The sequence below is a fragment of the Elephantulus edwardii genome, unplaced genomic scaffold (genome assembly GCF_000299155.1).
Source record: "Elephantulus edwardii isolate Elephantulus edwardi_28Jun2011 unplaced genomic scaffold, EleEdw1.0 scaffold00075, whole genome shotgun sequence".
Lineage (NCBI taxonomy): Eukaryota > Metazoa > Chordata > Mammalia > Macroscelidea > Macroscelididae > Elephantulus > Elephantulus edwardii.
The window spans coordinates 76,476-89,502 of record NW_006399825.1 but is presented as its reverse complement, the minus strand read 5'-3'; the positions used below and the strand labels follow the sequence as shown (position 1 = coordinate 89,502).

At 40.5% G+C, this 13,027-nt stretch overlaps 1 protein-coding gene across 1 annotated transcript in view; it reads left to right on the top strand.

Annotated features, from left to right (window-relative positions):
• The first annotated feature begins 509 nt into the window (after positions 1-509).
• PYROXD1 (pyridine nucleotide-disulphide oxidoreductase domain 1) overlaps positions 510-13,027 on the top strand; it is a 47,479-nt gene continuing 34,961 nt past the window's right edge. The window contains exons 1-2 of the mRNA XM_006889061.1: positions 510-593; positions 5,484-5,564. Of these exons, the coding sequence (XP_006889123.1) occupies positions 510-593; positions 5,484-5,564 (165 nt within the window). The remainder of the gene's footprint in view (positions 594-5,483; positions 5,565-13,027) is intronic.

The following is a 13,027-nucleotide window of genomic DNA, read 5'->3' as shown; positions in this document are numbered from 1 at the left end:
GATGGGCAATCTCCTCCCCTCTGACTTACTGCCTCTGAAAACCCACTGGAGAGACAGCTATGAGTCGGTTCCCGCTCTGTGATGCACAATTACAACTCTATTTTCCCTCTACCAGTTAAGAGTTTCAGATCTGTGCCGAAATTTAATTTCTTTGCGGGAACAAGAAGCCAGAATTTCTCGTTCCCTCCAGAAATCAAAGCCAGAGCTTGTCCGATAAGAACAATGGCTTTTCTTTTTAGACCAGCAATTTTCCAAACCTATTTTGGCAACCTATCTTTTTGTCTTCTCTTTATCAAATCAACAAGGAAAAGCTGCGTTTGGGTGCAGTATGGCAACAACACAAAACTTTTCTTAAAATGCAACGCAGCGGAGAACACAACTAGTTAACTAAGTATGAACCCTCGGGCACCCGTAGATCGGATTCTGTGACTCAGGGACCGGAAGTGGCCGCCCCACCGTGGCTTCTCCTGAATTATAAACTCCCAGACCTTCCCCAGTGTGTTCCAAGAATGGAGGCTTCACGCCCTTCCTCTCTGGCGGGGAAGTTTGTGGTGGTCGGCGGTGGCATCGCGGGCGTCACCTGTGCGGAGCAGGTAGGGCGGGGCTCCAGAGGCCCGCCTCGTCCCTGATCTCTGAAGCTATGGAGTATGAATCCTCCGTCTTCCTCCCTCCCCTTGCCCTTCTTCCAGCTCGGCTCGATAGTTCCTTGGAATCTCGTAGCATCCTAGGTAGCAGAAACTTGGAGTACTCCCCAGATCTTCTCAGGCTTCCTTTAAAGTGCAGAGATGAGGTTTGGGGAGCAGATTATTAGTAGGAACCTAAACTAGGAACGCCAGAACAGTCAGAAAAATCCTTAACTCTAGGATAAGCCAGCTGTCTTAATTACCATAACCAGTTGAATTCATTTTCCTGATAGGTGCCAATTTCTTAGTGCATTTTAACTAATTGGTAAAGAGGCACTTAACTAAGTTCCTTATACTATGAACTCCCAAGATTAAACTCTCATTACTATTTTTAACACTAGGAACTCTTGATTCTATGCTACTTCTTTTTTGGTTCAGCATATTCCCTCTATCTTCACTTATTAGTCCCTGGATCACACAAGATTGTCCTCATAGCACCCTTCAGATTGCAAGTCAAGGTTTTAAAAATGCCGAATGAGTTCTTCACGTTTTAATTTCAGACTCCAGCTCTTTGCATATTTCATTTTAATACTTGGCTTTTGCCTTCTTGAGCTACTCTTTGAAATCTTCTGTTCATCTCCTTATTTCAGCATTTCTTCCTTTCACTTTGGCTTCTCATTCTAGTAAATTTTCAGTTTCTTCTGACATCCGTTTTGGTCTTCTTTCTCTATCTTTGTAATGACCTTTGGCTTTCTGTGTGGGTAATATCCTTGATGGCATCCAGAGATCATCTGGTCTTCTCATTAGTGTTCAGTGCCTGGAATCTATTCTTAAGAAGATGATTTTTTTTTTTTTAATTCAGGCAGGATTGATTCAAGATTATATTTTGGTTGTTGAATGTGTGTTTTACATTTATTCACCAAGTAATCCTTGTTAATGATCCAGACACTGTGTTAAGGACTGGTTGTTAGCCATCAAGTCTACTGAAAACTCATTGTGACCCTGTGAACAGCAGATCAGAACTTCCCCTAGGCTCAGATATAAATAGAACATGACACTTAAGGGATTCACAGTCTAGTGAAAGACACATATGTAAAGAAACCATTTCATCAGAGTTTACTGCTGTTGTTAGGGTCTTTGAAGAATTGGTATGAATGGAATTAAGGGAAATATTTCAAAGGGGATATCAATTTATCTAACAATAGGGAAAAAATTTGACCAGGTAAATTTGGGCATTTAACCACTACAGCACAAGGGCTGGGAATTTCCAAAAAAGAAAGCCATTCCAATTGAAGGCAGCACTGTAATGTCTAGCGAGAAAGTGACACCCCTGGGAGCAGCAAGACTTAAGAGAACATGGTGCTTGAGGAAAGTGACCAGAGGTAAAGCTGGAAAGGCAAAAGATATATATTACAGAGTCTTGTAAAGCATGTCAAGATTTATAAAAACTGGTCTACGCTGTAGGGAATTGTGCTGGTACCCAAAGGTTAACAACTCTTACCATGATTCTGTGAGAGAAAGGTAGGCAATCTCCTCCAGTGTGATTTAAAGCCTCGGAAAATCACTGGAGGGTGAGCAATGAGTTGGGTCGGACTCACCAACAATGAATTTGAACTAGATTGATTATCATGTGTTTGAGGTAGGACTGATAGGCCAATTTGAAAGTGAGTTCAGTAATATTGAGAAGTTTTGAAGTCCTAATCTAGCCAATCAGGGAGCTCTTGTGGCTTAGTGATAAGTAGTGGTGCTACCAGCTCAAAGTTCTGTGGTTCGAATCCACCAGCTACTCCAAAGGAGAAAGTTAAGCAGTCACCTCCTATGTGATTTACAGCCTCAGAAAGCCTTCTGTAGGGTCAGCTATGAGTTGGTTCAGGCCTATCAATATATAACAACGATGATGTCTAATCATAGGAATAGAGGGGATGAGGGGACCGGGAGAAAAATTACAGAATGTACAAAGGAAATAATTCAAGATGGAGTGATAGTTTAATGGTGTCCAAAGTTCAGATAAGGTAAAATCAGTACAGAAGCAGATTGCTAATCTTTCTTCTGAAGCTTCATGAGTTGTTGTTTGATTGGACCGTGGGCATTTAACCACTGCAGCACAAGAGGTCCTAGGATTTTTTGGTGCATTAGAGATTTCAAGAACTCTAGTGGCCTAGTGGCAAGAGGCTGCGCTACAATCCCGAAGGCCCACGGTTCGAGGCCACCAGCTGCTTTGCGAGAGAAGAATGTACAATTTACTGCCTCTGAAAACCCACCTGGGGGTCAGCTATGGGTAGGTTCGACTCCACGGAAAACAGCAATGACCACCAGACCCTGCACTGCAGTCCTAAAGGAAAGAGGTTCAAATCCACCAGATGCGGTGCAGGAAAAGCATAGACAATGTTCACCTGTGCCATTAACTGCCTCTGAAAACCCACTGGAGGGTCAGCAGTGGGTCAATTATGACTCCACCACACACAACAGCTTTAGAGATTTAAAAAACAAAAATCTCAATTGCCATCAAGTCTATTGTGACTCATGGTGGCCTCATGTGTTTCAAAGTAAAACTGTGCTTCAAGTTGCAGTTATGTCCTCTCAAGTCAGAACTGAATCATAGCTGGCCCTTCAGTGGGTTTTCAGAAGCTGTAAATCACGTAGGTGATCTTTCTGAAGTAGATTATGGGGCTTTTCTTCTCAAAACTCTCTAGATGAACTAGACCTTCTGATTCATAGCCAAATACATAATTGTGCCAGTTTTAGAGATAGAAGCTGGGTAAAAAAGGTTAGTGGAGTTAAGGAGCTGGTTAACGAGATCACAAAATGCTTTCAGAAGTTTCGAAGTAAGAAAGAAAGGTATAAATTAGAAAAGTAAGAAACAGATTAAACCTCTGAACTTTGTTAAAGCCTTACTAAATAACTGTGTTCTTATCTTACTGGTTAGATATTTAGAAGAGACAGTATAGGAGTAAAAGCAGTTGTGAATATGAGACAAGTATTCTAAGTGTCTTTATTAAAGATTCACTATCATTTCATCCCAATGAAGACAATTTAGATTCTCCCCCTTGGTTTATTTGAAAGTAAATTATGTTTTTAATTAAAGAAAATATTTCATTTCCTGGATTGATTTAACTTAATTGATATGATAGTTTATACTCATCCACTTCCTTATTAAATTGATATATAAAATACTTAAAGTAAATAGGGCCTACCTGCTCACCATCAGTGAGACTGGCTAAGGACAGGACAGGCTTCAGAGTTGCTGTGCATAGGGTCACTGTGAGTCACAGGTGACTTGACGGCACATAACAACAGCAACCCACTGCCTTTGAAATGATTCCTTTTCATTACTGTGTGGCAGTGAATTTTAGTAAGAGCAGACTACCTCATCTTTCTCCCACAAAATAGCTAATGGATTTGAACTGCTAAACTTTGTTTGCAGCCAAATACTTCATACACTGTATCCTTAGGGGTCCTTTAAGTAAGTAAAGCATACCTTTATATTACCATTTTTGTTCAGTGAGTGTTTGTTAGTGTAAATAATGATTTTTTCCATTAATATCAAAGCTTAGAATTATCACAGATCCATAAATATAAAAATTACTTAGAATAATGGACACAAATAGCAGTACTAAAATTACTCTGTCCCGATGTTCAAGCTGGATTTAAAAGGGTCCATGGCAATAGGAATATCATTGCTTATGTCAAAGGGATTCTGGCTGAAAGCAGAGAATACCAGAAGAATGTCTTGTGTTTTATTGACTATGCAAAGGTATCAGACTGTTTGGATCCAATGAACTATTGCTAACATTGAGAAGAGTGGAAATTTTAGAACATTTAGTTAGGCTATACAAAGCCTATACCTACACCAATCAGCTGTTTTACAGAGCAAGGGAAGACTGCATGATTTAAAATCAAGAAAAGTGTGCATCAGGGCTGTGTTCTTTCTCTATTCCTATAGAATCTGTATGCTGAACAAATCGTTCAAGAAGCTGGACTTTATGTAGAAGAACATGTCACTAAGATTGGAGGAAAACTCATCAACAATTTGTGTTATACCAGTGGCACAGCTTTGCTTGCTGAAAGCAAGGAAGATTTGAAATGCTTGTTGCAGAAGATCATGGACAACTTTCAGTGTGGATTACATCTCACCATCAAAGAAAGAAAAATCTTCACCACTTGACCAATAGGCAACATCATTAGTTGGAGAAAAGATTGAAAATATAAAGGATTTTGTCATACTTGGTTACACAATCAACAGTCTTGCTACCAGCAGTCAGGAGATTAAGACACATATTGGATTTGGCAAGTCAAGTGTCAGGGACCTCTCTTCAGATTGCTTAAGAGCAATCAAGTTACTTTGAAGACTAAGGTACCCCTGATTAAGACCTTGGTCTTTCAAATATCTTGCTTTTCCTCTGCAAATTGGACAGTGAATAAAGATGACAGAATTGATGTCTTTGAGTTGTGGTATTGGAGAGGAGTATTGACTATCCCATGGACTGACAATAAAAACCCACCCAAAAAAAATATGTCTTGGTGAAAGTTCAGCCTGGGTGCTTCTTTGAGGCAAGGATGGAAAACTTCATCTCATATCCTTTGGGCGTGTTGTTCAGAGAGGCTGTTCCTTGGAAATGGACATCATGCTTGGAAAAGTGGAGGGATAGTGAAGTAGAGGAAGACCTTCAGCAGGGTGGATTAACACCTTAACTACAGCAATGGACATGGGTGTGTCAGAGATGATAAGCCTGGAATAGGATAGGATAGAGTTCAGATCTGTTCAGATCATAGAGTGTCATTCACATCTCAATGGTACCTAATAACAACAACACCCATACTAATACCTGAACTCATCAGTCATATTTTTCTTTTTTTTAGTTGGCTACTCATTTTCCATCAGAAGACATTCTCCTGGTTACAGCTTCCCCGGTTATTAAAGCAGTCACAAATTTCAAGCAGGTAAGAGCCTTTGTAACTTTTCTTACTGTGATTAAAAAGTAAGTAGTAACTTGCTATTTGAGTATTTAGACAAAGGTAGTGGCTTCATTGTTTACAATTACAAATGTCATTATCAAAGGGGCATGGAATATCAAAGAGGCATAAAATAAATATTCATAATAAAGATAAAGGTTGTGGAATTATGGTGTCTCCCTTAAAGTTTTATGAACTTCAAGGGATCTAAAATAAGAACTTACTCAAAATAGTTTTCTGAGTAAGAGTGTTGGGGTTGGGGAGGTACCCATGGGTGGTACAGACTACAGGGGGAAGAAAATTCATCCACAGTTAAAGGAATAAAAGCCAAAGTTTCTAGTTCTGAAGATGTTGGAGAACAAACCTGTTTTTATTTTTGCTTACAAGTGGCCATGTTTTGTGACCGAACACATGTATTAAAAAGGGGAGCATTTACATTTGTACTAAAATAATAGTTTTCGTCAGCAACTATTTCACTGTAGTGATTCTCAATACAAAAATTTAAAAAAGTTTTAAAAGTGGGGGAATAAAATAGTATTGAATTTCAAATTCTTTTTCTCCTCCCATCTTTTCCTTTCATTTAATATTTATGTCAATTAGAAAATTTTCAGTAAGATTGTTTTGAGGAATTGCTAGGTAAATCTGAACGCATATATATTAATATACCTTGTGCCACTGGGTGTCAAATGCCATAATGGTTACCCATGGTGGACAGTGTTTGGTGGAGCTCCCAGTTTAAGACAGGTTTGGAAGCAGATGTGGCATACACTTTCTAAACAACATGCCTCTGGAAACTATGAAATTTGAGAAAAGATGATAGTTATAGAAAGGCTTCAGGTCTTTTGTTCATAGGGTCACTATGAGTCGTGCTCGACTTGACAACTATCAACAACAATAGTATGTGCATGTATATTGTTTACAAATCAGAGGAAAAAGTATTCTGGGCCAAGTTATGCTTACAGATAATGTTTTAAATATATAATAAGCATGTCAAAACTTTTAGATTCATGAACTTATCCATTATAGTGTTAGATCATTAGAGTTTGAGTCCATAATATCATAGGAACATGGTCTCTAAACTTTTGATCTTGTATTAACCTACAAAAAATCTTTAAATGCATGTGTGTGTGTGTGTGTGTGTAATTTTGTCAATTATGTACGTATACTGTGGTGTTAACATAAGGAATGTTACAAAGCCTGTGGCATCTTAATTTGATGAGTAGTGTATGGGATCTCAAGCTCATGAATGGCCATAAAAGCAAAAACTATCTTCTCTTCCTGAGCAAAGGAGAATGAAGAAAGATTCAAGATTCCCAAGATTCAAGGGAATAATTGTCCAAAAGAAGACGACTGTCCCACTTGGACCACAGCATATTGTAATTGGAAACCAGAAGAATAAGATAGTACCCAACTACCACTCTTGACCATTCATACCAGAGACAATAGGAGGTCTTGATTAGAATGGAAGAAAAATCTGTAACAAAACTCAAATTTATAAAAAGAACACTAGGCTTAAATAGACCTAAGAAAGAGAGAGGAACTCCCATAACTTAAGTCACCCTTCAAACATAGAATTGAAAACATTCCTGGAAGCCACCTTTACCAACTTATAAACTGGCATATAATATAAATAACACCTGTGAGAAATGGATAAAAAAATAATACATTTGCCACAAAATAAAGATGAAATGCAAGAAAGGGCAGGGAAACTGGACAAATAGAAACAGGGATGCCAGAGTGGAAATCAGAAGAGCACTGACACATTTTGGGAGTCACAGCCAATGGCATGGAACAATCTGTGTGAATGACCAGGTAGATTATCGAACAATATCATTGATATCACATGCAAGCAAGATTCTGCTGAAAATTATCCGAAAACGTTTGGAACAATATGTTAACAGAGAACTGCCAGATGTGCAGGCTGGATTTAGAAGAGGTCGTGTACTAGGGATATTATAGCTAATGTTACATGGATGTTGGCAGAAAGTAGAGAATACCAGAAGAGTGTCTATCTGTGCATCATTGACTATGCAAATTCTTTTGACTGTGTGGATCACAGCAAGCTATGGCTGACTCTGAGAAGAATGGGAATCCCAGAACACTTGATTGTGCTAATGTTAAACCTGTAATTGGACCAAGAGGCAGTTGTCAGAACAGAGCAAGAAGACACTGGATGGTTCAAAATCAAGAAAAGGGTCCATCAGGGATGTATTTTGTTTCCATACCTTCTCAATCTGTATGCAGAACAGATCATCCGAGATGCTGGGCTATAAGAGGAGGAATGTGGCATCAGGTTTGGCGGAAGAATCATCAACAACCTGCATTATGCAGTTGACACAACCCTGCTTGTTGAAATTGAAGAGGACCTGAAGCGCTTGCTGCAGAAGGTCAAGGACTGCAGCCTCCTATATGGATTGAAGCTCAACATCAAGAAAACAAAGATTCTCACCACTGGGCCAATTGGCAGCATCAGTATGGATTGTGAAGAGATAGAGATAGTTAACAGTTTTAGTTTACTTGGTTCCACAGTCAACAATCTTGGTAACAGCAGCCAAGGAATCAGGAGATAGATTGCATTGGGAAAGTCAGCTGTGAGGAACCTCTCAAGAGTACTGAAGAGCAACAACGTCAGGCTGGAGACTAAGGTGCACCTGACCCAGGCTATAGTCTTTGCAGTTACGTGCTATGCATTGGAGAGTTGGACAGTGAATAGGGGTGATAGAAAGAGAATTGATGCCTTTGAGTTGTGGTACTGGAGAAGAGTGTTGAATATACCATGGACTGCTAAGAGAACAAAGAGGTTTGTCCTGGAGAGGGTAAAGCTGGAATGCTCCTTGGAGTCAAGGATTCTGAAGCTTCGTCTGACATACTTTGGGCATGTTGCAAGGAGGGACTGGTCCTTGGAGAGGGACATCATGTTGGGAGAGTAGAGGGACGGAGCAGGAGAGGAAGACCCTCAATGAGCTGGATCTATTCTGTGAGTGGAGTGGTGGGAATGAGTGTGTTTGAGACGGTGAGGTTGGCACAGGATAGAGCGGCATTTAGGGCTCTTGTACATAGGGTCGCTATGAGTCGCAAGCGACTTGATGGCACACAACAACAACAACATGGAAAAGCCCACCAAAACCATAGTCAAAGGCCATGAAAAACAATATATTACAATAGATTGAGTGACGAAACAGAGTGTAGAAGCAGTTTAAATATAGAACCGTATAAGCAGCCTTCTTCTGTTAAGCTAGGCATTAAAGAAATTGATAAAAAAATTAAAAATTCCCAATGAATTGTTTTGTTTTAAAAAATGCAATTCTCTTTACCAGTGTATTTGTTTAATATATTGGGTTAATAATTGGTAAGTTCTTAGAGGTTTCCCCCCCTTTTTTTTAATTTGTAAAAATGTCTATGGAGTACAAGGTGGTAAGAGTTGGGGGCAGAAGAGTGAGGATGGACAGGATGAAACCACAGCGCTGAATAATTTGGCGGGTGGAGGGAGTGGGCAAAGGAAGTGAGAAAGATCCTGTGGGGACCAGAAAAGACATGGTAATGGTGAGCATAGTCCAATGGTGATTATTTTTTTTTCAACATCAGGCGAAATTTTATTCTGTTGTACATAAGACTGCCATAACTTGAACATACCTAACAACAACAACAACAAGACTTCAAGTAATCTAGTTAATCAGATCATCAATCAATAATATTTTTTTCACTTATAGTACAAATGGAAACAACAATGCCCCCCAAACATATAACATGAATATATTGAATAATAGAATAATGGAACATATGAGGACAGTTGAATGGCTTTTGAAAACTGTACAAGGAGATCGTCACTTCTGTAAAAATAGGGTACAATTATTTTTACACCCACTTATCTATAGGGAACTTGTGCTGCTAACCCAAAGGCCATGTTCTCTGGTGGTTCGAATCCACCAGCACCACTGAAGGAGAAAAGATGGGTGTCTCCTCCATACAACTTACAGCCTCAGAAACTGGCTGACTAGAGGGTCAGCTGTGATTTGGTTCTCACTCTACATCAGTGAGAGAATAAGTATCTTGAAAATGTTGTAAAAGACTTTCCTAAGGCTTGTCCTAACTTTTTAGTATTTTTAATCTCTTACCTTTAATACTTATCAAAGAAGCCCTAGTGGCAAGACTTGACTTAACTGACAAGTTATGCCTTTTTTTTTTTTTTGCTTTACTACTTGACTTTATTATTTTCCAGATGTGATTCCCCTTTTGTGGGGGGGGGGATTTCCATTTATTCATTGTTGCACTATTTTCTCTACCCTCCCCCCAGTTCATTCCTCTTTTTTTCCCCCTTGAAAGTCTATTTTAATTGTCCCATTGCCACAGTGCTTGTCAAAGCCAGTTCTGATTAATCTCCTTTGTCAGTGTGTCCTTTGCCATTCCCTGTCACTCCTCCCTGAGAGAGACTTCACCCTGATTCATAAGGAAAAGGGGATGGCGTATTTTCTTAGCTACTTCCTGCTGAAAAGGGACGCTGTAGGTTTCAGGGTGAAGATATTCTCTCACTACTCTAAAGGGCCCCTTTGGCAATAGGAAACACGTAGACTATTATGGAGATTGATTTTGGAATTTAGATGCACTGTTATCAATTGTGCTTAGCTGTACATGTTCATATCCTTGAAGATGTATCATGGAACTCTTGCAGCCTAGAAGACACAAATTTAACTAACAAGTTAAAAGTACATGAGTCAAAAATTAAAAAGCAATAATATATTCCAAGTAGAGGTTCTAATAGTGGCACAAATCAAGTTACAGAGGGAAGGTAGTTCTTACAGTAAAAGGCCTATTGACTAGCACTTTGTCTACTATAGTATAAAGGTTAGGAACCACAAGATGTAGTGGCTCAACTATGTGATTTATTGTTCTTAAGTCCTGGGACAAATTCCATCTACCGCTGGGTTGTTTTACAACTCGGAAGTCCGCATGCAAGGCAGAGGTGAAGTGAGGAACTGTTTATGAGGTTTTCCGTCAATTCCAACAACTAAGAAATAGTGAGAAGAGTTGGGACCTCAGAAGGCTTTTGGGACCAAATAGTAGGCTCTTGTGTCCAGGAGAAAATGAATATACTTACCAGTAATGTTAATGCTCACCCACAGCTCTTCTGGGAGGATGTAAATTATTATTTTTTTTTTAACAAAGAAAGTGTCTTATTCATTTGTGGGTTTCTCATTTGGGACTGGGGTGCAACCTCTCTGGTTTCTTCATGCTGAACAGGGGCATTGAGGTGAAGGGGGGAGGGAAGCCCATTTTAACACCTTACTGGGGATCCTGGGTTGAAGCCACATGTTTTTTTGTTCAGTTAGAAGATATTTTCCTGATGTTTTCTGCCCTCTGAACTGCAAAGTGTTTGCCAAGGTGAGTCCAGTGGGGATGGCTGGCTGAACCTTGAGACTCCATCCTTCTTTGCTTTCGTGGCTGACACTTATATTTACTTTTTGTCTCTGGATGTGGGCTCAGGGTTCAGGTCTGGAGCAAGACTCAGTGTTCAGGTTACCTATAGGAAAGGGGGCAAACCTAGAGAGAATAAACTTGTGAGTTACAAAGAGAAGGGTTTTGGAGGTGTTGCTTACAGGTGTACTGGAGAAGGAGGTGGAGGAAAGTGGCTTAGATAAAATTCCTCATATACACTAGGCAGCTCCTCCTGGGGATTGGGCAACACACCTCAGGGGCTGGGTAGCACATCTCTCACCAAAGCCCCCCCCCCGAGGTCTGGACCCTGTATCCCACTGGAGATCAGGGCCAGAAACAGCGTGTCTCGCTCCAGTGCCGCCACCATCACTCCCCTCCCCTCCACCAAGTGGTCCAACTGCAATTTGAAGTAGACATAACTACCTTCCTGCTCTGCAAACGGAGAAGGGGCTTTAAGAGTGGTGAACAAACCTGCCCTAGGTCCAAACAGTTTTGGCAGCACTAGTCAAGAAATCAAAAGATGTGGTGCATTGAAGAGATCTGCTGTCCAGGGTCTGTTGTTAAGTGCCAGCGAGTCATAGATGATTCATAGTGACCCTATGAGCGAAAGATCTGAACACTTTTATAACTTTCATCATTTCTCTAAGTTCACAGTTACTAGAGGCAAGCTATTTCGGAAGTGGTTGCCACTCCTACTTCTAAGCCTGTTTTAATCAGGGAGCTCCACCAAACACTGTCCTCCATGGGTAACCATTATCACATTTGACACATCAGTATCACAGCAACCACAAGTTACCTCTGTACAGACAATTGACAGACCAGTGCTATACCACTTGGAAGAATGTTTGACCAAAAATAATTAAAATCAGGCTTGAAAAAAACAAAACAACCAGACTTGAGGGCTGCAGATTAAAATCACCCACCTTTGGCTTGGTAGCATTACTTTCTATCCACAAGGCCAACAGAGCTCTCTCTATGGCCATAGCAATTCTGTGAACAACAGGTCCCATCCTTGCCATATCCAATGCCATTTCCACAATCCAAGGCATGCTTGAGCCCGTCCCTGTCATCATCCATGAGGATCTTCTTTTCTTCTCTGACCTATCCCAGGAAATCTTCACTGACAGCAATATGCTCTCTCGTATCCAGTCTTTCACTTCCCAAGGCTCCATGGCACTGCCGCTACCCCCCACCATCATCCTCTGCCATCTGCCAGCTATGTGGGGCCTCTGTTGCCCAGGCTGTGGTGTCTGGCGCCTGCCGCTTGATCCTGCTGAGGGGACCCATGGGCTCAGACCATGGCAGCCCCACAGTGTCGTAGTGGCATGGGCCCAGCGGGCGGCTGGCAGAAGCAGGACTCACCCATGTTTTTTGAGAATCTTTGTCCTCTTGATGTTGAGCCTCAAGCCATGATGAAGACCTGTAGTCAACTGTTTAACTGTTCAAATATAGATAAACTGCTGGCTGTGGAGAGCCATGGTGATCCCTTTCAATGCTCTTGCCATGCCTACTGCTCTTCACGCTGCTTCCCCCATCGCTGCCAACTTGGTTCCCAATCCCATTTTTTATTTTTAGTGTTTTAGTTGTTATGTGCTATTGAATCACCAACAACTTGCCGCAACCCTGTGAACAATAGATCTGAACTTTGCCATATCTTGCATCTCTTAATGGAGATTATCTCCACAAATAAAGCTCCTTGGGGAGAGTAGTAATCTGTGTTTTATACTCTGAAGACTTCAAGTTTGAGAATTACTAAGATGGCACAGTCAGATTTCCATACAGCGTTTAAGGAAAAGTAAAAAATTGAAAAGGAGATGGCTTAATGTATGATTAAGACTTTAAGGTTAATGTATAAGGGACAAAAGAGCAAAGGAATAGTAAAAGGTTTGAATAAAAGATGAGTAATCCACAATGAAATTTTAGTTGTTGTTGTTGTTGTTGTTGTTATGTGCCGTCAAGTCGCCTGCGACTCATAGCGACCCTATGTACAACAGCCCTAAACTCCGCTCTGTCCTGTG